The 23,164-nt window shown below is 45.9% G+C and overlaps 1 protein-coding gene across 20 annotated transcripts in view; it reads right to left on the reverse strand.

Moving 5' to 3' along the window:
• The window catches only part of KCNMA1 (potassium calcium-activated channel subfamily M alpha 1), a 771,897-nt gene that overhangs the window by 231,744 nt on the left and 516,989 nt on the right, over positions 1 to 23,164 (reverse strand). For all 20 annotated transcript variants that reach the window (XM_056113556.1, XM_056113555.1, XM_056113550.1 and 17 more), the window contains exons 9-11: positions 22,092 to 22,183; positions 4,143 to 4,253; positions 1,185 to 1,290 (exon numbers count right to left, since the gene is read on the reverse strand). In XM_056113556.1, the coding sequence (XP_055969531.1) occupies positions 1,185 to 1,290; positions 4,143 to 4,253; positions 22,092 to 22,183 (309 nt within the window). The remainder of the gene's footprint in view (positions 1 to 1,184; positions 1,291 to 4,142; positions 4,254 to 22,091; positions 22,184 to 23,164) is intronic.

A 23,164-nucleotide genomic window follows, 5' to 3' on the forward strand; every position in this document is an offset into this window, starting at 1 on the left:
TATCTCCTTAGAGGAGATAATGATTTGCGCAAATAATTACTTGCATCTAATGCATGAGCAATACACACTGCATAAAAGGAACTAATTTCTCTAAGTTTTTAAGACTTCACATGAGCTACAACTTAGATCTTATCCAGACAATATTAAGATTAACTGAACTCTATAAAGAATTCTCATGCTAATTCAGGTTCGCAATCTGTCCTATTTCATGAGTTGTACCTTTAGACCTTCCTAGTATTTGGTGGGAGTGCATTCTTTCCTCCATTGTGTGTGCCTTCGTTTTCTTTAATAATCCAAGAGAATTTGCCCAAATATTTCTGTTTGCCAGTTGCTTCATTATTGATTTGTGTAGAAACCATCAGTAACATTCAGATGAATCCAGAATATTGATTTATGTCTACTGGCGTGCAATTTAGAATGGGATAACAAAATCTCTATAAAGTAAGTAAAGCTATAGCTTCCACTTTGTTATATTCTTTCTCTTAAGAGCCTCAGGTGTACTTTGTAAGAAAATCTCAACACGGCAGATTTAGGAAATTCAAGTGCAGTCATTACCAAGTGACAGAAAATACCTGCATACTTTGTTTTACACCTTCAGTGTTTGGTAAGAAATTAAAGGAAACTTATCATGCCTTACCAAATAACTTGGTTTCATGGCTTGGTAAAGTGTTATTGCACACTTTGAGATAAGTTGGTTCATGTTTAGCATTCTTTTTTAGTATAAAAGGTAAAGGTAAAGGCCCTCCCGTTGATCGTCGATTTGCTCGAGCGGGCCCAGTAACGTCTCCATTGGAGACTTTGTTGTTACTGTTTCTGGCATATCCAATACTCTTGGTAGCTTGCCAGGCTCTCCGAATAACATATTTTAGAGTGAAGTTCATTTAAAGTCTTTAAATTGGGAATTTCTTGCTTCCTATGTTGTCAATGAATCTAGAGAGTTTAGCCATATTTCTCACTGGTGGACAAAGAATCCTTTAGTCATTCTGATACTGAGTAGACCCACAGAGGAAGTTCCATGTTCTGACAAGTGTAAGCGTTCAATGTATCCAGAGGCTTCTCTCTCACATGTGAGAGTCCCTAGGTGCAGTGGCGGGTAATGTCAAGTCACTAGTATCTGTCACAGGCCTCGGGGTTGGGCGTGACTGCAACAGGTGACTCTTGGGAAGTAACCTCTTCATTCTTACCTTGACTCTAGCCAGATCGTGTGGATTGAGGACTGAACCCTGGTAAAATTCCACCTGAGTGAAGTGCCGTTTGAACAGTGCTTCCAGCTCCAGGTTTGGGGAAATGCTGTGTAGGGAAAGAAGAAATGGTTCTTAACAGAAGAGAGGCAGATAGTTCTGCCTCCTCACTCCCTCATCTCAAATTCCCAGAGAGGGACTCTGGCCAGAGTGTTCACCCTCAAAGCAACCCCCTTCCTTGCTAGAAATGAAAAGCTTGCACTCCAGGGAAGTAAAAGTCCTAGTTCAATGAAAACTAAAATTAGCAGCAAGAGCAAATAAAGAGGTTCATAACCTTCAAAGTCTGAACCTATGGACTAAAAGTTCTTGTATTTTGTTATGAGTAGAAACCCTATTTATGGGGATAAGGAAACAGTTTGGAGAGTGGGAGCATAGCTTTATAGGCAGGTGCCACTGCTTCAATATACAGCATATGTGCCCCCACCAGCACTGACAGGAGTAGCCTCAAACTAAAAGGACAAAGAAACTTGATTTATGAACAGAGAAATGGAGGAGGCCAGGACCTGAAAGACTTGCCCAAGGCTCCCAGAGAGAGCTCCTGCTTCCAGTCTTCTTGAAGGGCCTCGCCCATATTTCTTTACCACATGCACTGAGTCCAATGTCTGAGTCCCAAAAAGGTGACTATGAGCAGCCACGCCCAGAATTCAGTGGCTCTCCGGAACTATCTTTGATTTACGATTTACACATGTACACACAAGCCAGTGTTCTCAGAGCTGAGATGCAAGGAATCTTTTCCATTGGTGGACAGGGATTCAAATCAATAATTAGCCTACTCTTTCATTTATTCATTTTAGAGATGAAATCCCCATAAAGTACTAATGATGTGAGGTACTGGGTGATATACTTAGGTGACTGGGAATCCAGGTTGGTCTAACATTAGTAAGTTCTGAGTAATAATAAGCATGTTTTTGAGTGTTTACTCTGTGGCAGACATCATTTGAAGCACTTGACAAGTACTAACTCACTCAAACCTCAAAACACCCCTAGAGGAAGGTATGTTATTAACCCAGAGCTCTGAGAGGTTAATTAACTGGGCCAACTACTATGCTGCTGACACTGACCGATGCTGGGGCCATGGAGGTGAATCCTGGCCGATGAAGCATTAGCAATCAGCTTGTTGATTCAGACTAAAGCAGCTGCCTGTGCGAATCTGCCAGTCCTCCAGATCCAGCACAAGTTGTGCTTCTTTCAGGAAGCCTTCCCTGGTAATCCAGGAAGTCATGCTCTCTCTTGGGTACACCATACTATTATGCTACTCAATTAAACTGGCTCTACCCATTAATAGTAAAGTAAGTAAAGGCCCTCCCGTTGATCGTCGATTTGCTCGAGCGGGCCCAGTAACGTCTCCATTGGAGACTTTGTTGTTACTGTGTCTGGCATATCGAATACTCTCGGTAGCTTGCTGGGCTCTCCGAGAGGGGCAGAGGAATCGAACTCGGGTCGGCCATGTTGGCCGCTTGTAAGGCAAACGCCCTACCCGCTGTGCTATTGCTCCAGATCAATTATTTTTTATCTATAAATGAGCAACTAGTATAAGGGCAGAATCTGTGGGTTATTCTTTAAAAAGCTATTCCTGTGCCCATGGCTGGTTAATCTTTGCAGAGCCTGGAGAAGTCAGAGGTAGGAAGGACAATGTTGGTGCTCAAGCATCATGGTTGATTTGGTGTTCCTTGAACTAATGCTCAAAGATGCTGTACAGAATGGAGCTTGTCATAGCTCAAGGGACTCAATGCAGGCTGGGCCCACAGCAGTCATCACCATCATGAGCTCTGTCCCATGGCAGCATGTGGCCTCAGATCATCTCATAGTGGTCTTGTGTCTATGAAAGAGGGTAGTGCCCCCTGACAACATGCTGGACCCCCTCGAGTTGAGGGGGCATTATCAGGGGACATTATCCTCTTTCACCAGAAAGAGGATTGGGAAAAGCTTGGAACCTTAACAAAGTGGGTGCCAGGAAAGCTATTGGCTTCCTCACCCCTAACACAAATATAACAGGATCTAGCTCCTAAACTGATGACGCAGCTAAATATGTTTCTTCCTTTGTGATAGGAGATACTATTTTTTTAAAAAAATGGAATCACCATGAGAAACAGAGTTACAAAACTGTCCATGGTCGAATTTCAGTCATACAATGTTCCAATACCCATTCCTCCACCAGTGTGCATTTCCTACCACCAGTGTTCCCAGTTTCCCCTCTGCTGTCCTCTCCCTGAACACTTACTGCATACCTGACTCTGTTCTGTATACTTTTCATAGACTGTGCTTTTCATCCTCACAACTTTCTAAAGAGGGAGATGAAAACTATGGTGATCTCCCTCATTTTATGGAGATGGACAATTAGACCTAGAAATTTTATTGCATAAATTGTTCGTTCAGTCATTGGAGGAGTTAGGATTTGGACTGAATACTCTGAGCATAAACTTTTAGTCCCTCCGTGGGTTAAGTGAGAGATACAGCACATGTTCCATATTGGAGTTATCCCCCTTTTCTTGTGGCCATTACCATGATTCTTATTGCTTCTTATGCTTCTGTTTTGCTCAGTTAAGATACTCTCCCACCTTACACACCTTGTAGCTGTATGACCGCACCAGATCACTCCACATCAGAGCATATGGACACACCTGGTTCTCATAGGTACAAGCTATAAAAATGTGTCTGACTGCAGAAGCTCCATGGCTATTTGCTAGAATCATCTCCGCAGAAGGAGCTTGTTCTCATCATGAAACTAATAAGTGGCTTCCCTTCCTGTTGGTTCCACAGCACCATTGAGGCCAGTAAGAATCCCGGCATATTCAACATTGTCTCACCTCCCAATGCTCCCCCACACCCCTAATTCTTACAGAATCCCCCGGGGGCACCTAGTTAGGTTATGGGTCTCAAACATAACAGGGGGCATCTTACTTGTGAAGAAAGACAATCTCCACATTGACATCATCCCGGTCCTTGTGCAGAAAGTCCTTCAGGAAGTTGGAAACACTCTCCAGGGTGATGTGTCCACAGACCACAATGTGCCTGAATGGGAGAGGCCAATTAGAGGAAGTTGGCACAGCCAGGACCCAGGATCCCACCCCTGGCAAGACAGGGAAGCTGCAGTTACAGTGAAGCGCCCACCTCCCCCCAGGCCTTGCAAGCCCAGCTCCCATCCCCAGCAGCTATGAGGCAAAGCAGCAGTGCTGGCAGGTGCTCAGAGACTCCTTGACAGAATACGCGTGTGGCTTCTCACCTGAGGCTGCACAAAATCCTATTAAAAGCCCAAGCGTTTGGCCAAGTGGTTTTATGCATTTAACAATAAGTGACATTATGCTTGCGTTTAAATGCTGCATTATCAAGTCCCTTGCAGATTCATATCTCCTCCTTTCTGCCCACAAAGCGTCCTCTCGAGAGATTTACCGAATGAGTCTTGGTTTATGACATAGAGCTTATCAGGTAATGAGATAACAAATCTTGCTGAAACGATGATTTTGTGTGTAAGAAAGCGGACTTTTATCAGGGTGGCTAATGTGCGCCTTGACACATTATGGGCTTGGCTGGCCATAAGCAGTAAAAAGGAAATTTTGCATTTTTCCACCATAACTCCTCCGACAATGGGGGCAGGTAACACTTTACAGTAAGTGAGCATTACTCAGGGCTAAATAGGAATGAGACGCCTCTGGAATCAAAGCCAGTGTGCCAGTGGTGTGTCCCAGCTGCTTCCTGCGGGTGCCCAGGATGGCCAACAGACAACAGAACTGACTTGAAGATGGGGAGTAGTCAGAAAAAGGCTGAATCTGGGCTTGGTTATCTTGATTCAGGTGCAGGGAAAGTCTTGGGGATGGGGGAGACTTAGATCAGGGCACCCTTGAGCTGAACCCCTCTTCTAGAACTGCTGGAGCATTTGGGCTCCTGAGAACATCTGATTGTGCCACTGGACTCTCAGTGGCCACTTAGAGTCACTGCACGATGCGCACTAAAATCCAGCACTTGGGTGCATGACTTAGCCCGAAGAACAAAAGCTGGGGTCTGAGAGTGGAGGTGAAGCCCACTGGCATATAAGAAAGAGACTGGCAGGAAGGCTCAGTTCAGATTCCTCTGCCCTCTGGAAGGCTGAGAGTGGCAGAGGCTGTGTCGCTGGTTGGGTTCAGAGGCATGGGCAGGTGGCAGATGTAAAGTATGGTCATTTCGTGGGAAAAATATAGAATGGCCAGGTCCACTGTAGTCCCTAATTGCTCTGGGCACATTCCAAGAAGGCAGAAAGCTCATTGGCTGGAGGCGGCCCTAATCGGAGGCAATGATGATTGCTTATGCGGTGTTCCATTAGCTGCCATTACAAGAGCCTGCCCTTTCGTGGTAATTTGGTGCTTGACTAAGTATGTGAGAATAATGCCGTAAACTCATTGGTGAAAGGATAATGATGCAGAACAAAGAGTAAATCAATAATCCACACGCTGCAGTTAATAATATTGCCATTATGAGCTGTTATTGTTACGGTGCTGCATTTAGCATGGGGCAAGCAGAGGCCAGCTTGGGGAGGCAAGAATGTCCATGGGCTCTTGAATCAGCAATGTCTAAACATGGTCACCTTGCCCTCTGGCCAGTCCCTGTTAAATGGAGGAAAGTCCCTTGGCTACTCATGTTCAGATTCCATGCCTAAACCCCAAAGGACTGAGTCTCTCTTGGAACAGACTGCATGGCAGAATCCGTGCAGTAAAACTGGACACTTGGATTATGTACATTTTATGGTTTACCAAGATTAAAATCTTTCTTGTGGTATTCAGGCCTTTATGTGGGCAAAACATGTTGCTGCAAATGAATCTGCACATTTAGAGTCAGATTTTGGATTGTGAGTTTGTCTCAGGTGAGTAGAAAGGGACTAAGAAGCAGGTCTTCGCACCTGTTTTAACTTTGACACCAAAAGAAGTGGGGTAACTTGGGGGCCATTCTAGAACTTTCTGCCCACACCATTCTACAATCAAGAGGAAGGCCAAGATGGATCCAACTGAATGACACCCAACCCCCACAGGACAGATGTGGCTGAGTTCTTTCTGTTCCAGGGTTCTGAAAGGAAGTTGGATCTGATGTCCAGCATGCACCTCTAGGTGAAATATTTCCTAGATGAGGAAGCTGAGAAGCTAAGACTTTCCTCAACCTCCTGCACAGGCACTGCCCAGCACAAGTTCCATACCAGCAGAAGCTGGTTATTATTCAAAGCTGTACTCAAATCAATGATCGGTTGGGGGACTGCTTGAACATTCATCCTTCCTATCCTGTATGCAAAGAACTGAATGAACAGCTGCCAGCTTCCCCTCTTCCGCTTCCGAAATCATTCATCTCCAGGACAGATGTGTGAGAAGTGGAAGAGAAAGAGATGAGTTCACCCCTTTCACCCCTGAATCAAAGGCTCAGCCAGCTGATTTATTCAGCCTTGGAAAGAGTCAGGGTTCTTTTCGTTGAAAATGTGCTGGGTACATATAAAATATATTCCAATGCAATCAATATTATCCCTTAAGCCTTTAATTAGCTTTCACTTCTTTTAAGAAGTAGACAAATGCTGGCAGGAGAGAGGAGGAAAAAAAAAGGATTGACTTTTCTCATTTGGTGCTAGCTGTCCAATACCATTCTAGACAATTGAAAATATATATCTTTTAGCTTCAGCATGATTTCTGGGGTGGAGAGCCGTCTTTATCAAAAGGGAAGAAAAAAATCTTCCTTCAACATAATTGGTATTTTTGCTCAGAAAGGCGAGATTGATTGAAAGCAGATTGCCTTTTTGCCCAAGGAGAGTTATTAGGTACATTATCATGGCAACCTTGGAGAACCCATATTGTTCCAATCTGTCCTATATCTGATCTGAAGATTTACGGCTTCCCCCCTTCGTGCCAATAATCATTTCCCTCCATTTTGTTTTCCATACAGTGAAAGCTATCAAGGAGCCCACATATTGAAAATGTTTGAATGCAGTTAGGATTGATGGATGGAGAGAAGCTGCCTCTCTAACTCGGCATGAGGAGATCAGCTCCTCCCAGCCCACATCTAGGGCAGTGAACGTGCTCCCTCCAGGAGCACAAGGAATAGAGCATCAAAGGCGAAATTTTCTTTCCCATAAACATTTTTAGGACTTTTGAAAATCTAGTGGCAGCAGTTTTGAAAAGGATATTATTAGGAGACAAGAAGCTGCATTTCTTGCATCAACAATGACTGAGGATAAAGTTCAAAATGCTCTAATGTGGAGAAGGGGGCCCTTAGCAGCAAAGTAATGGCTGTTTATGATACATGATTTGTAGAATGCCAAAAATACTCTATTCCAAAATCATCTCTGTTGGGTCCTATGATACCTACAAATCCGCATGAGGTTCATACTTTGAGAGCCCCGTGTTCACACAGCACAGAAAAACTAAATGGTTTGGGACAAAGTACCCATTTAGCATTTCACAAGTACCAAATCAGATCCTACGAGAAGAAGATAGCACTTAATTAGGGAGGTTTCCTGGAGGATTTGTTTAATTAGAGAATATATATGAGGGGGCAACAGCATATACATAGGAAGATTCATGGCTAACTTCAGTAAATCAGTACAGGACATATTTAGTATGCTCAATGATCCCTACAAGTTTCACCCAATCCTTAAGAAATCTGTGTTCCTACCTACCATCTTTATCTTTTCAGAAAGCCTCTCTGACCCTCAATTTCCTCAGTTACTTTAAGTCATATAGCAAGAGATTTGTCCAAAATGAATTCTAAGGTGTAGGTGATGAAATGAGAGAGAAGAGGCTTGTGTATTTCATATTCTGCTCCTTTGTGTCTGGCAGGACATGGCCACCAAGGGGTTCTCTGGGACACGAAGAGAAGGTGAAGTGAGAGAGGAGGAACCTCAGAGGGGTCTTCAGTGGACTAGTGGTCTTCATCTGGACACAAAGGTGGACAGAAATAAACCTAAGACATGACAGTGTTGGATCAGGTGCTACTGATTTGGATTCAGTCCCCAGCATTCCACAGGACTCCTGAGGCCCACTAGGAGTGATCCCTGAGTGGAGAGCCAGAAGTAAGCTGTTGAGAACAGCCATATGTGATCCAGAAACAAAAACCCCAAAATCATGACAGTATTGCAGCATCACCTGATTCTGTACCTGGTGGACAGGTCAGAGGCCTCAAGCCAGAGCTGAGTGACTGGAGTAACTCTAACCCACCTGGTAAAGTAATGTCCCACCACTTGGCAAACAGAGGAGCTGAAAGTGGCACAAACATATTTTAGACAATAAGGATAATCTCAAAGATCCACTTACAACGGGAACAGTGTGCTAAGAAGAGTAGTTCAAGCCATTGTCACCTGTGGCTCTGGGGGTTGAACATTTTTAGATTACGGGCAATCTTAATGACTGATTTCCAAGAGGTCCTGGCCACCCTACTTGTGAAGATGGTCAACAAACTCAAATTAATTACAGGCAGACTCTTTGCTCTGCAAAATTCTGTCCAGTTCCGTGAATATCTCCTTCTTGGGATAAATGTTAATGGCTTGAATGCAAAGATTCATCTCACATGCCTGAGGAAGCATTTTCTTTTCTCTTATTTTTCGTTTTGAGGCCACACCTGACTGCACTCAGGGCTTACCTCGCCTGGTTTTTTGCTCAGGGATAACTCCTGGAAAGGCCCTAAAGACCATATGGGATACCTGGGATCAAACTCTGGTTGGCCATATGCAAGGCAAGTGCCCCACCCACTACACCATCACTTCAAGCCCCCGAGACAGCATTTTCAAGAACGAAATCATAGTAGATGACATTCTGTGGAAAGGACTTACTCCTCCCTCCTGGCAAGCATGTCCAGTTGGGGTGAGGGTTCCATAAACACAGTGTGGGAATCCTGGGAGTATCCCAGTATCCAATCTCAGCATCAAATGGTTGAGTTTGGCTCACTCAATACATTTTTTTAAAAAATTTTAAAAATTCTTGAAAGCCAGAGAGACAGGGGGAGGAGCACAGGCATTAAGGTTGGAGGCCTAGGCTTGACCTCTGGGATGGCATGGCTCCCTGTGGCTGATGGGAACAACCCCCAGACACTGCTATGTATGGCCCTCCAGTTTGTTGAATAGAAGAATGCTGGTCTACCACGGACTATTAGATCTCACCAGCACACCGTAAATTGCTTATTTCATGGATACAATGTATATTGGTGGACTTCTTCCATTCTTAACCTACCTACCTCTAGAATGAAACCTGTCATTTTCTCCTCTGTTCCTTTACTCTCTTTTTTATTTTTTATTTTTATTATTTTATTTTATTGCTTTTTGGGTCACACCTGGTGATGCTCAGGTGTTACTCCTGGCTCATGCACTCAGGAATTACTCCTGGTGCCACTCGGGGTACCATAGGGGATGCTGGGAATCGAACCCAGGTCAGTCGCATGCAAAGCAAACTCCCTCCCCACTGTGCTTTCACTCCAGCTCCCCCTTTACACTCTTAAGGATATTCCAGGAGGCCCAGAATGAGTCAGTTGAGTTAGAACCTCACCTTCAGAGCTCATTTCTGAAAGGAAAATCTAGGAGCCCTGGCTTATGGTGGTGGCATAACAGGAAGAGGGAGAGGGGGAAAGGAGGGAGAGAGGGAGAGAAGCAGGGAGGAGGAAGAGAGGAAGGAAAGGGGAATGGGGAGGAGGAAGAAGGGAAGGGGAAGAGGGAGAGGGGAAGGGTAGAAGGGATAGGGGTAGGGGAGCAAGGGAGAGGGAAGAGGGGTGAGAGGGGGAGGGGACAGGAGGGAGGAGAAAGGGGAGGAGGAAGAAGGGAAGGGGAAAAGAGAGGGGAAAGGGAGTAGGGAGAGGCGGGAGGGAGGGGAGATTTTCTAAACACACAAAGATTTTCTAGAATTTGGAGAACGAGGCATCTAGAGATTCACTGAGGCTGAACTCAATGAAAATGAAAATCTACACACTTTTGAAAGGTCTCAGATAGTTTTTCTATGATTTGGTGGTCTTTGAAAATGGGAACAGTTGAAAATGGAGACACTAACACAGGGCAGAGATGATTCCTTCCCAATGCAGGTACATGACCCATACAACAAACACCTGGCCCTGCTGACTGAGCATCACTGCAAGCATCCCCCAGACCTGCACACTGCTTGGGAGCACCCTCACAGACATACACAAGTAGCAAAGCAAGGGCAGACCTACCCCTCTGTGTCATGCCACATAAACACAGAAGTTGATTGCTGGTACCATGGAAGGAGGCTGGGCGGGGAAGGAGACTGGGTTCCAGGGACCTGGGGCCTGTCACTCTAGGCCAGAGGCCCAGACAGGCCGTCTGATGAATCTTCCCACAGGGTCCAACTCTCTGCTCCACCCTGGCTCACACCATCACCAAGTCTTGTCTAGACGTCTGCAATCGCTTCCTAATTCAGTTCCCTATTTGCTCTCCCCCAGCCCCTGCAAGAAGCTAAAGAGAGAAGACTGAGGCTAATCTGACAGCCTCAGGTCCCCAAAGGGCAGGGAGGTCTTAGATCTCCTTAGCAGAGCCTTTTCTCTAGCAAGACAATGTAAAACACACAGCTCTGGGCTGTTTATTTTTAAAGATACTATATCCATTTTTACTGGAACAAGTATAAAGAACTTAAAAAACCCATAGCTATCCTGTCACAATAAATCATCCTGAGTAAATTGAAAATCCTATACAGCTTTCCCTGAATACATTGTGCTCACTTTGTCAAAGAGGTGGATGAAATGTGGCATATATTGATCTAGATGTCTCTGTAAAACTATAATATTTATATCAAATACATATGCTGGGATCTCTTCTGTCTTTCTGCTGAGCCTTCTAATCATGCTTTCATTCTCCCCCTGCCCCCTCCCCCAACAACTCCTCCATTGGTAGCCTCTGATGCGATGGGAATGAACTTGGAGGAGTGCTTGTTAGGGAAATCAGTATCATTTTCTCATATCAAATGCAGGGGTGGGGCAGGGTAGGGATGGGGAGTTGCAAGAGATTTTGTAATGACACAGCGGTCAGGACCAAGAATTTTCCCAGGTCTTCTTGGGTTGAACTTCAACTATTAAGAATCCATATAACTCCCCCACATTTTCTCATTTGCAAGGTGAGATTGAGAAAGAGTCTGGGCTTTCCACCCTACCTCATCTTGTAAGAAACTATACAACTGTAGTATCACGATTCTGTGTCTGGTTAGGGGGCTTATGACATCAAAGGCTGAGTAACAGCAGAAACCTGAATCCATGTTTTACTCTTTTATTAATTTTATTTGGAGTATGGGCCATGCCTGATGGTCCTCAGGGGGTATTCCTGGCTCTGTCTGTGCTCAGGAGAGACCCCATCTGTAGTGCCAGGGATCAAACAAGAGGTCAGCTGCATATGAGGCTCCTTAGTTCCTGCGTATCTTTCCAGTCCACCAACTGAAGCTGCACAGTTTGCCAAAAGAAGAAAATGCAAAGCAATGCTATGCTAGGTTCATGCTAAGTATTGGAGACCAGGCTCTGCTCAGCTCTTCCTCACCAGCCCCTGGATCCAGATGACACCTGACATTAACTAACCATGGAAAGTTATGCTCACGTAGTAACTAAAATTGGTGCAACCCGTGGTACTGACTTTGTGGAGTGGGGGGACGGGAGGGATATAAGCATCCTTCCTGATGGTGCTCAGGGTTTACTTCTTGCTCTGCACTTAGTAATGACTCCTGGCAGGGTTCAGGGAACCATATGCAGTGTCAGGGATGACACCTGTGTGGGGTTCATGCAAGACAAGTGCTCTGATGGCAGGACAAACTCTGGAGACCCAGACCTTGACTCCTTAAAATGATTCTGGTTGCTTTGTGACGTGGTTTTCCCTGAGTTGGGTCCTGAACTTCATGGAGACTGTGACCCAGGTCTTCACTTAAGGCACATGGCCGGACCACCCAAAAGGAAGAAGGTTAGTCCAGTTCTTGCCTTCCTGCTCCCGTCTACACTCAAGAGTCTACCCAAAGAACTGACTTTCAAGCAGAGAAATCAGATTAAGCACAAAAAGTGAATTTCTGACTATGTAGACCCCTTTGCACACAGCCCCAACTTGTTGCACTGTCAAGAACCACCTATTGGTTAATGGACCAGTTGGCAAAGCATACTTGGCTTGGACCCCTTATGTTACCACAGTGTGGAAGAAACTGGACAAAGGGTGTCAACGCAAGCCCATTAGATCTTTGGCTGATTTGGTTACCAGGATCTACTTACTGCCTGTTTTACGTTTCAGAGAACACTGCATGAAGAAGAGGGCAAAAAGGGAACATAAAACAGTTGTGATTGTTATTGGCCACACACCCCCAGACTCTGGCTACAGCCATTTCCTGTTCAAGGAAAAGCACAAAAGCGAGCCCACTAAAAACACGGGGAGCTTAGAGATAAGGCAATTCCCTACTGTGGCCCCATCTCATACTTTGTAATTACAAAGGAAGGAAATGCCTTCTCCCTCCTAGTGAGGGAGGGAATAAAGTAATCACTTTATCCAGCTGGCAAAGAGTGGCTCTGGAGGGGACAGGCTGTGCTGCCATTTCCCTAAATGGGGCAGAAGGCTCAGCAAAAAGAGACCTGCGGGGCAGCAAAGGCACCTCTGTCTTGCGCATTCCCAAGGTCAAAGGGCAGATAATAGGTTACCACAGAGAATCCTGGAATGCCCTGACCAGACCAGAACTTTCTGTACAAAAGAGGTACTTTTTACGTGCAGGTAGTGACCCGGGCCACTCCAGAGGGGCCTCGTGGTCCTCAGCAGGCAGCATTCACTCCCCGAGCCAGGAGGGTAGGAGAACGTGGGTTCCAGGGTTTGCTGAGTTAGAGAAGGGCACAGAGGGCTTGCATGGGGACAGAGAGGAGTGGGAATCAGAGTAGCTGCAGTCCTGCCCCCCTTCTTGAGTCTCTGCACCCCTTTCCACTCCTTTACCCATCATTAGATCCAGAGGGGTTTTTTTCGGTGCAGATAATACTCTACTATTACTTTCCCCCTAAACTCAATGGATTGATACAACAGTGTGGATTAGTAAATACACCTAGGAGCCTCTAGGATAATTACAGTCTTCGCAACTGTTATACTTTTATGATTTTACTGAACAAAATTTCTGCCAAAAGCGCATTTCACTAGCACACTCCTCCTTCATAATCCAGTATCTGTGTAACTACCACTGGCTTCTTAGATGGTTCTGATATGTCATAGTCCCAGGCGAGAATCATCATTTCTTCTTCTTCTTCCTTAAACCACTGTACCTTACAGAGCACATGGCAGAGGCTGAAATAATTATTGACAAGATGGCGGGGAGGGGGGGTACTGGCTCTGTGCTCTGTGCATCATCTCTTATGATGGGTTCTTGGAGGACCACTCAGGGGATTAAATGCAGGTTGAATGCTTGCTGGGCAAGTGCCTTACCCTGTGTAATATCTCTCGGCCTAAGGCACTCATCGACATTGGTGACTAAGGTCAACCAATCTCTCCCAGATGTCTGCATGCACCTATCTCTCAACATTCTCCGTGAGTTCTTAGAAGGCTTGGAAAGCGAAAAGATTTCTTTGACTGGCTTGGTATCTACATGAGGAATATTTCCTGTGGGTCTGAGGGTAGAATTAAGCTATTATTCTACACTTCACTACTACATGTGAAGGGCTTGAGAACTACAGATTTTTTCCATGACTTTTCATACTGCATCAATCTCTACAGATCTGCAGGTCAAGGAGATGCTGTTCTTGGCTAGTTAGAAAGTTTCTTGGTTGGTTTTCAATGTCTGATGACAGGACCATGGGGGACAAATCTAAAAAGTGCTGCTTTGCATAGCTCTGGAAAGACTTAGTTCAGAATGAATGACAGAGCAGAGAGACAGAAAACACAATGCAACTTAGTCTCAGGTGGCTGTCTTTGTTCTCTAGATTCTGATTCTACCGAGCAAAGACCCAGCCAATCACAGATGAAGCTGAGCGGAAAGAATCCTTAGGGACTATAATTAGTCATATTTGTAATTCTGAAGTGTGTGGTTTCTTTAACGGAAGAGAGAATATTAAGAGCAAAAGTCTAAGCTTGAATATGACTTATATTTGTAGGCACATAGTTCATCTCCCACCTGTATTTCTATTCTTGTTTTCCGAACAATAGCTGGAACATTTTGATAAGTGTGTGAAAGGGAAAAGAGACAGCAGCAAAGTGAGGTGGGGGAGAGCGAGACTGTTCCATTAGCATGATCAGGAAACTGACTTAATATTCATCCAAGTCTCTTTAAATAGAGCTTCAAGTTAGAGAGGAACTAGAGAAGTGACTGTAAGCATCCCAAATAGATGCAGAGATCCGCTTCCACACCACCAAGACTGCCCTCCTCGGAAAGGAAGACCTGGCACATTCTATCAGATAACAGGATCTAATGACACTTGTCTTTGGTATCTGCCCGTCGGAACTGCACTTCAGAAGTAGTCAATGGGTCAGTTTTACAAAGCACTGGGGGCAATCTCAGTTTTTTTCTCCCTCCCCCAAATGTTTAATGCTAATCAAAGCAGAATGCCTAATCAGCTCAAGATGGTCTGTCAACTCGAATTATCTGTTTGTCTCCCTATTTACTGTATCTGTCTGTCTACAGTTCTTCATATCTTTGTGAAGATCAGTTATTGGGGTCTGTGTTTCCTTCTGACTGGAATCGCTACCAGATGATCCTTCCTAGTGATATGTTGATGATTTGCTAATTTATGGCTTTTAAAATCCAGGAATCTGAAGACATTGCTGGGAGTCCGGGCGGGGGCTTGTATGGGCCCCGCCACACGAGGGCTAATAGGCCAAGACCAACTTGCGGTGGGAGTGAAGACTGAGACACGCAGCACCATAGTCTCACGTCAAGCACGGCGATGTCTGAGAGACAGCAACTGTGAATGACACCTCATGGGGTGCATCCCTCAGAGGGGTTCACCCCGGCCTCATATATCCACCTCACAGGCTGAGGAAGAAGAAGGCAGAGTGGTGCCTGAGCCACCTGTAAGCAGGAAGAGGGCTGTGGCTTCAGCCCAGCACCACACCCTCAGAGAACCTCTTCTCCCCAGAACTAGGCTGGGCCTTCTCAGGAAGGGCAGCCTGGGAATGGCTGTAGAGGAAGACTGTCACCTCAGGGAAACAAGAGGACACAGAAGTGAGACCTGAGTCTGAGCTTACTTTGTTGGCCAGATAATAGACTGTGCTGCCTCAGACAGACTGGACCCTGTCAGGGCTGTGGAGAGCTCTGCTACCTGCAGGGCTGGCACATCACAGTCCAATTACACGAGTGGGAGCCATGAAGGTGAAGACATAGTCCCGGATGCTTCACTTTCCTACTGGTGGTGGAAAGTGGTTGGGGGTCAGGAGAGGGACATCAAACAGTCTTTGCACAGAAATAATCCATGCTTTCCCATCACTGATGATTTAAAATTCAAATTCTTTAAAAGAAGAGTCTAGGACCATAGAAGCCGAAAGCTGAATTAAATTTCATGTCAGTCAAGAATTTCATGTCAGTCAAGAAATTTCAAGACAGTCGAGAATGAGGCAGCTGGCCTTGGAAAGGGCAGGGAGATGGAGAGAGCGTCAGCAGCCAAGCGGATATCCAGCACATGCGGGGCTCTTGGCTAGATGTGTGGAATCTCATGCTCACCCCACACCCCACACCCAGCCAGCTCTGCCGGGGTTGGGTCCACACCTTCAGGTCTGATCGATGAAGGGTCAGACCAGGTAGAGCATCGTAGGGGATGGCCCGAGCAATGTCCCTGCCTCTCTTAGCACCACTGGTAGTGACACTTAGTTTTTTAAAAGGACAGAGGAAGGCAAAGAGAGAGGAGGGAGGTAAGAAAAGAGGAAGAGAGGGAGGATGGAAGGAGAGATGGAGGAGGAAAGATGGTAGTGAGAGGGGAAGGAAGCTGAAGAGGCTGTTTCTGAAGAAGGAACCAGGGACGCCCTCTCCTCGGCAGGGATGGGCACTGCTCTCAAAGGGAGCCTGCGGCAGGGGTAAGACTACAAGGAGGAGAACCTATGGTTTGGACGAGGGAGTCAAGACCCTGAATCTTAATTTTGGGGCCACACCCAGTATGCTCAGAGGTCTATTTCCATCCTCACTCCAGCTCACTAGGGATTCAACCCAGGTGTCCCCCTTGCAAAGCAGGTACTTTGCAAAAGCCCTTTGAGCTATTACACAATTTGAACTTTAAATCTCAAAGAGTTCAGTTCCCCCATGCTAGTGGGTAAAATTACTGAACAATCTGAAACATCCCCCCCACTGAAGTGTCACTTCTGGGGGCATGTGAATGAAGGATAGATAAGCCCCCTTTTGGGCTCTGTAACAGAATTTTAGGTTTTGCTTCTGTAGTTTCATTTTTGCAGCATACGTTAAAATTTGTATTTGACAATTTTTATCTGCCATCTTGCTCCTGGGTGGTATCCTCTTGCCTAGCATGTTCAGCGTCCACAGAGGTGAGCTCAGGGGACAGTCTGGGTCTGAGTGAATGAACAGGGTCCAGGGATGGTGGTGAGGCTGATGCCTGTGCTCCCAGGGCTTTCAATCTTGACATTTTGTTCTAAATTACTGAGTATCTTTAAGACACGATGCTCTTAGTTAAAGCAAATAATACAAAACTCTAGCTGTTTTCCCCCCTTCTTCCCAAGGAAAAGAATGATACGATTCTAGCTACCTCTGGCTTTAAGACTCCTTCTTGCAACATCAAGGCCACACCTGTGCCGAAAACAAGCTATTCTACCTCCCTCCAGATTCTGGAGAGTTAATCTTCTGACACCAAGAATATGATATGAACCCAGAGAGTGTACTTTGCAGATCTTTCCAGAAAGGGATCTGCTTCTCTCATTCTCACTGACAGGTCTCTGTACTGTGCTGCAGACAGACCTACGAGGGTGGGAGGGAATGAGGTGGAAGGGAGATGGTGGTGCTGTCTGCAAGGGCAGAGAATGTTCTCTCCAAATAGGAGCTGCTCTGCCCACGGGGGAGGCCGGGTCTGGCGGGTAACCAATCTACCTTGATGAGTTACCTAGGAAATAAGCACTCCAGAAAGGATGGAGCCAACAAAAGGTTAACATTATTGAAACCTAAGCAGAAGGCACCAATTTCACTGGGGCAATACGCAGACTAGTCATCCCTAAAAGTTCTTCATTGCTACAGGTCCAAGAGGTAAATGTGTTTTGTAGTCTAACCCAATGAAAAAAGTCCAGGGAGAAATGGTTTTATCTTCTCCCACTTCTTGTCCCTGAAGTCAGAATCCTTAGAGGCCAGAGGCAGGCAGAAAGAGGAAGCAGGCCCAGCAGGGGTACTGGCTCTCAGAGATGCCCACAGCATCCTGGCACCACTTATGGCCAGACATGAAGAAAGCAACACAGTATGATCAATCATGTCAGAGCTGAGAGAGATCAAGAATGGCAGCATGGCCCAGGGGAGCAGATAATCCCAAACTCAAATTCCAGACTGGCCTTTTACTAGTCGTGTGATGTCAGACAAGCCTGCCAGTCTCTCTATTCCCATTACCTCCATTGCTGCAAATGGAAGGGATGAAATGTCTACACATGAAGGTGAGGATTAATGAGCAAGCAAGGTGTGCACGGGTCATTACCGTCGGGGAGGCAGTGCCACTATCAAAGGATGGCTGTCTTCACTCCTCACTCTGAAAGCATGAGCTACTTTACTGTGTCTGACCAAAAGTGATGCCAGGATGCTGTGGGCATCTCTGTAGGGAATTCAAAGAGAAGCCAAAGACTCCAGTTTCACCTAAATTTTCTGGACTACACTCCTCCCACCAGCAGAAGGGAGCAGGCAGCTTCATGCAGTTGGGTCCTTTTCTCCAAGGGTGTCACATTCACTGTCCTGCCCTTGCTCTTTTCTCTGCTTCCTCTGACTCCCTTTGTCCTCCATCATTCAGAATCCCATCACACCCTGCTCCCCACCCCAGATGCCCAATATGGCATCTCCTCATCTGGGACCCCAGAAGCCTGTCCTGGGAAAGAAAAAGGTTTTGGATGGCTTGCCCCTGGCTGCTCCCAACCAGGGGGGCATGACAGATGGACTCTGCTCTGGGACCCATTAGTTTCCATGGCCCTTGGCCATGTGACCTCAGGCTATGGTCTTGTCAGTTCTCATAAACTAGGGAGGAGTGGGCGAGGTCACAAGTAGCTGGTAGCACTCTGGGGAAAATAGCAGGAGCTGTGGGAGGAAGAAGGTCAAGCTGGGATCCCAAAGGCCATGGGAGCCTCACCCCTCACTTCCTCACCTCTGAGCAGCTCTGGCCTTACAGGAGGGGAAGAAGGAAGTAGGCACTGTGGATAGGCCTTGGGAATAAGACTTGGTGAGTCCATACTTCTGGGAATCTAGCGGTCCTCAGCTCTTCAATCAAAGAACCTGACTGCCTTGCCCTTTGTCAGATGTTTGACAGTTAATACCCAAGGTTCTATCCTTGGAGCCCCGCTGATCCAGCCCTCACCCCAGTGCATCTTAATAAGGTGAATTACATAACACCTGATGCACACACTGGTCTTCACATCTTCAATGGGTGCTGTGAGAGGTCAGGAAGGAATATCTGTGGAAAACCCCACACACCCAGCACTGTGTTGACCCTGTGTTGATAGTGAAGGGTCTCTGGGGGGTACTGGATTGCTTTTTATCTGCTTTATGCTAAACACATAGAGAGTGAGATGTCAATGAAGTCTAATTCTCCTCAATGTCCTGAAATTGGGGACTACACATCCCAAACGCTGAACTTCTCTGCCTCACCTTAATTTTTATAATTTAAGTCATCTTTGGATTTCAACACAGTTGTGGGAAATTAGTTACCTCAAGTTCTCTGATAGGTTAATGCATAGTTGGGGAAGTTATCCTGAGTGAAAAATGTACACGTAAATAAATTTCTGAACTATGGAGATGTTCTAGTTACTTTGTGGCAGCCACGGGATTAGATGCGAGAGAGAAGAGTGTGTGCATGCCCATGAGCACAGCGAACATTATTTATGCCCTACACAAAAACACAGGGCGCAGTCTGCTATTTTAAGAGCCTGAATTCTATCTTTCAACAAAGTTTAGCTGCTTTCCTTTTGCAAATGCATTTAATTTTATCTGGAAACTTTCTGACGTTAGAAATAGAACAACTGTAGTTTCTCATTATGTTTGCTGCCAGAATCCATGCTTGGTTGCTCAACTAAAGACCTTATACTGCTAATTACTACCACATGCCCATATCCCAAGCGAAGGAAAACTTATTGATTCTGACAGTCCATTCTCTCAACACTGAATTCCAAATGAAAACTCAAATTTTGGCCAAACATAACATTTCATCAATCTTGTTCTACTGACTGGAAAAAACAACATCAAACAAAGGGTGCTAATGGCCCCCTATTACTGTTCCTTTCCCAAGCTTATGTTTTCTGATGAAAGATCTAAGTGACCAAAGGGCTTCTTTAAACTACTTCGTAATTAGCTTTTGAACCAGGCAACAACGTGTAAAGTAAAGGGAACAGTCCCAGTGCCTGTGACAGTCCTACCCTGGATCTGATGGGTCTTGGATACTGGAGACTCAGAAGCACATGAAAAGCAAAGTGTGCCTCTTTCTGAAGAGTGAAAAAGAAAAAGAGAGAGGAGAGAGAGAGATCCTAAGAGATCCTACTGGAGGATGACAGGATGGAGAAATAGCAAAGACTGGGAGTGATGTATCATGTGCAGGCATTGGCCCACAGGGGTGTGCACAGCCCCAGCAAAGAGATGATCAGATGAGTCCAGGCATCAGACAAGGAGTCTCACTAGGACATTTGTCCCTCAGAAGCCACCCACCTTGGAGGAGAGAAACTATTCTAAGAAAAACAAAACTTTTTTAAATCTAAGGTGAGAATCAAGAAACATTTTCAGCACAGACTTCAGGACAATTGGTTTTATTGATGTCCTGAGGGGTAATTCCGAGAGATGCTTGCAGGCTGAGCAAGTGGGCTGGGAGCCATAATGAGCACCCAGCTGGCCAGAGCCTTCTGCTTTATGGCGACCTGTCCACACCTTAAAGACAAAACAAATAGAGGAGCTGTTGGCCTCTTGGCGTGGAATATGCAGCCAATGAGGATCTCCAGACTTATCTGGCCTTTTGGATCCAACCAATGGCCCAGAAATCAGAACAGCTTGGGTCTAATCTCATCCAGGGCTGCTGAGATAATAGGAAGAAGAGGGCGCCATAGCAGAGAGGTGGAAGAAGGGGTGGTCCCACGGGAAACAGGCCAACTGTCTCCTCACGCCCACACCCCTCATTCCTTCCCAGTGAAACTGGTGTCCTGTGGGCAGTTAAAGGAAACTAGCCTTGTTTCCCACCTCCTCATTTCCTGAGCCGTGGCCTGGACACCTGAGCTCAGGGCAACACTGGAATCTTGTATAAGAAGAGGCCTTTGCTGGTAGCCAGCTGGTCGAAAGGGAGGAGGCCATGGGGAGAAAGGCTGATCCTGGTTTTATTCTCTCTTAATAAACAGGCTCTTAAAAAGATGATTTGAAAATCCGTGTGTGTGTGTGTGTGTGTGAGTGTGTATGTGAGTATGTGTGTGTAAGTGTGTATATGTGAGCATGTGTAAGTGAGTGTGTGTGTGTGTGTGTGTGTGTGTGTATGGGGGGAAGAGGGGTGGTTATGAGAGGCCTGGTTCTGACAGGAAGTTCCATGACCTCCGAAGGGGCTAGGTGAGGAAAGCTTTCTGTATCTCACTCTGGAATGGCATCGAGGGAACAAATATTTGAGCTCAAGATGGAAGATAGACTCCTCCTGCTTTGCAGGGATTGGACCTCACAACAAAACCCTAGCCAGGAGTGGAAGAAAACACTTTTTTAAATAAAGGAAAGCAGGCTGTAGCCTCCCCAGAACTCCCTCTCCTTGAGGCACTATGGGGATAAAGGCCGTTGAGGGGAGGTCCAGCCATGTACATAGCAATCAAACTTCAGGCTGATAAAGGAACACTGGAACAGAGACCTTAGCACACACTGAAACTGTCACCAAGAAGGAAACATCCTCCCAATGTGGGGAGCAGACACAGACTCTTCTAGAACATGGTAACAAGGTCATTCTGGCATTCCCCAACATGCCAGAAACACAGTAGTCCTTGTGTGTCCCCCAAATTCATGAGGCCCTTGGAGGCAAAGTTCAGTGTCCCCCAGCTGAAGACAGTAAGTTCTAAGGTGGCCACAAAACCTTCCAAGAAGCACAGTGACCTTGATCTAGGTCTTGTCTGCCCAGTCCCTCTGCCAGGGCAAGATGGTATGATAGCAGGAGTACTAATAATTACAACCTGCCCTCACCCCCAGATGGCACCATAGTCAGCTGAGGAACCAGAATGCCAGCAGCCCCTGAAGCAGACGGTGTGGAGGGAACAAGCCCACCTTCCCGGTAAAGGGTCAGCTGGTGAAAGATGGGCCCTGCCATCTCTGCACCATAAATGGCCTTTCATGAAAAACTCCAGCATGTTTCTTGGAAAGACAATTAGGGAAGAAACCACTGGTCTCTTCCTTCTCTGCTAGGTTGGGAGCAGACCTGAGTCAACAGTCCACGCAGAACAGGTTCCTGGAATCACACCCCACACAGAGCCAAAGAAGGTGATCCGGCCCTCACAGAAGCACTCCAGTGGGGACAGGGGAGGGGCAGGGTCAGCTGTCCCCATCAGAGGGGCCCTGGCAAGTCACTCAACCACGTGTTTCCTGCTGCAGATGACTTACTTTCTGCCTCCATGTTTGTTAAAAGTCCCGCCGAATTTATTCCGATTCAGGATGAGAGCAGCGATTTCGGGCACGTAGCGAGCAAACATTGCCTACATGCATGAAACAAAGAAACAAGAGCAAAAAAAAAAAAAAATGGCATGCAGAGAGGATCCTACTGCGGTGGAGGCAGCAAGACCTCGGGCATACTTACTTTCTTCCACTAACCGCACTATAGGAGCCCCCGTATTTCTTGCGGTTTCCTATTAACTCTATGATTTCAGGGACGTAGCTGGCAAACATGGCCTGAGGAGAAGATAGGAGACAGAAGAGAGACTAAAAAGACAGCCAAAGGAAGGGAGTGGCCTGTCCGGGTGGGGATGCTAAGATCTGAGAACACAAAAGGGTTAGGGCCGAAGGTCTCTATCAGTAGGCTGGATTATTAAATTTAAAAATTAAGGACTGAAATAAAGGTGGGGGGGTGGGAGAACACTGCTGAAAACAAATAGGACCAAACACGCATCAGCCAACCTAAACAACCAACAGTAACAGTCACAGCTGGGAAAGTAATAAAGGAGACAGGAATAGATAAGGTGACATCCAGGTCTTTTACTTGACCTGGAGGAGGAAGGAGGAAAATGGAGGCATGCTGGGGAAACACATATAACACACACATGCCACACGCATGCACACAGCACACTGTCAAAGGAAGATCTTTCTCACTAAAATCAAAGGGACCATCAGTGCCTTCAGAAGTAATTATAGGCAAGTGCCCAAAGAAAATTGTATACATACATATATGTGTATGTATACATACACATATATATACATATAAACTTTCCATTTTAAAAAAATCATCAAAATGCCAAAGGGAAAAAATCAGGAATCATGTGGGAAGAAAAGAGAGCAAGGAGAAACACAAATCTGCCATGTTTTGTCCAACAAACATTGAGCTTGTGGCTACAGGGGCCTTGGAGGTGCCACCAGAAGGCTCCTGGGTATACACTGACACAGGATGCTCACATACATTTCATAATGTATGTTATGCCAGATGCATACTGAACAGACAGACCTATGCATGGCATAAACGTGTGTGCAGTATACATGGGGGAAAGCTGTGTGGGAATTAGGAGTTTAACCACTGACATTCCATCACAGCAAAAAAAAAAAAATTCTAAACTTCAAATGGAGAATGCCTTTGAAAGACAAAATGCAGCAACCACCAACGTGTTGCTCAAAATCCCCTTTGGACATAAAGATCAGAACCACCGTCATGATCTGACTGCG

This window comes from Sorex fumeus, unplaced genomic scaffold (assembly GCF_029834395.1).
Source record: "Sorex fumeus unplaced genomic scaffold, SorFum_2.1 ptg000020l, whole genome shotgun sequence".
NCBI lineage: Eukaryota > Metazoa > Chordata > Mammalia > Eulipotyphla > Soricidae > Sorex > Sorex fumeus.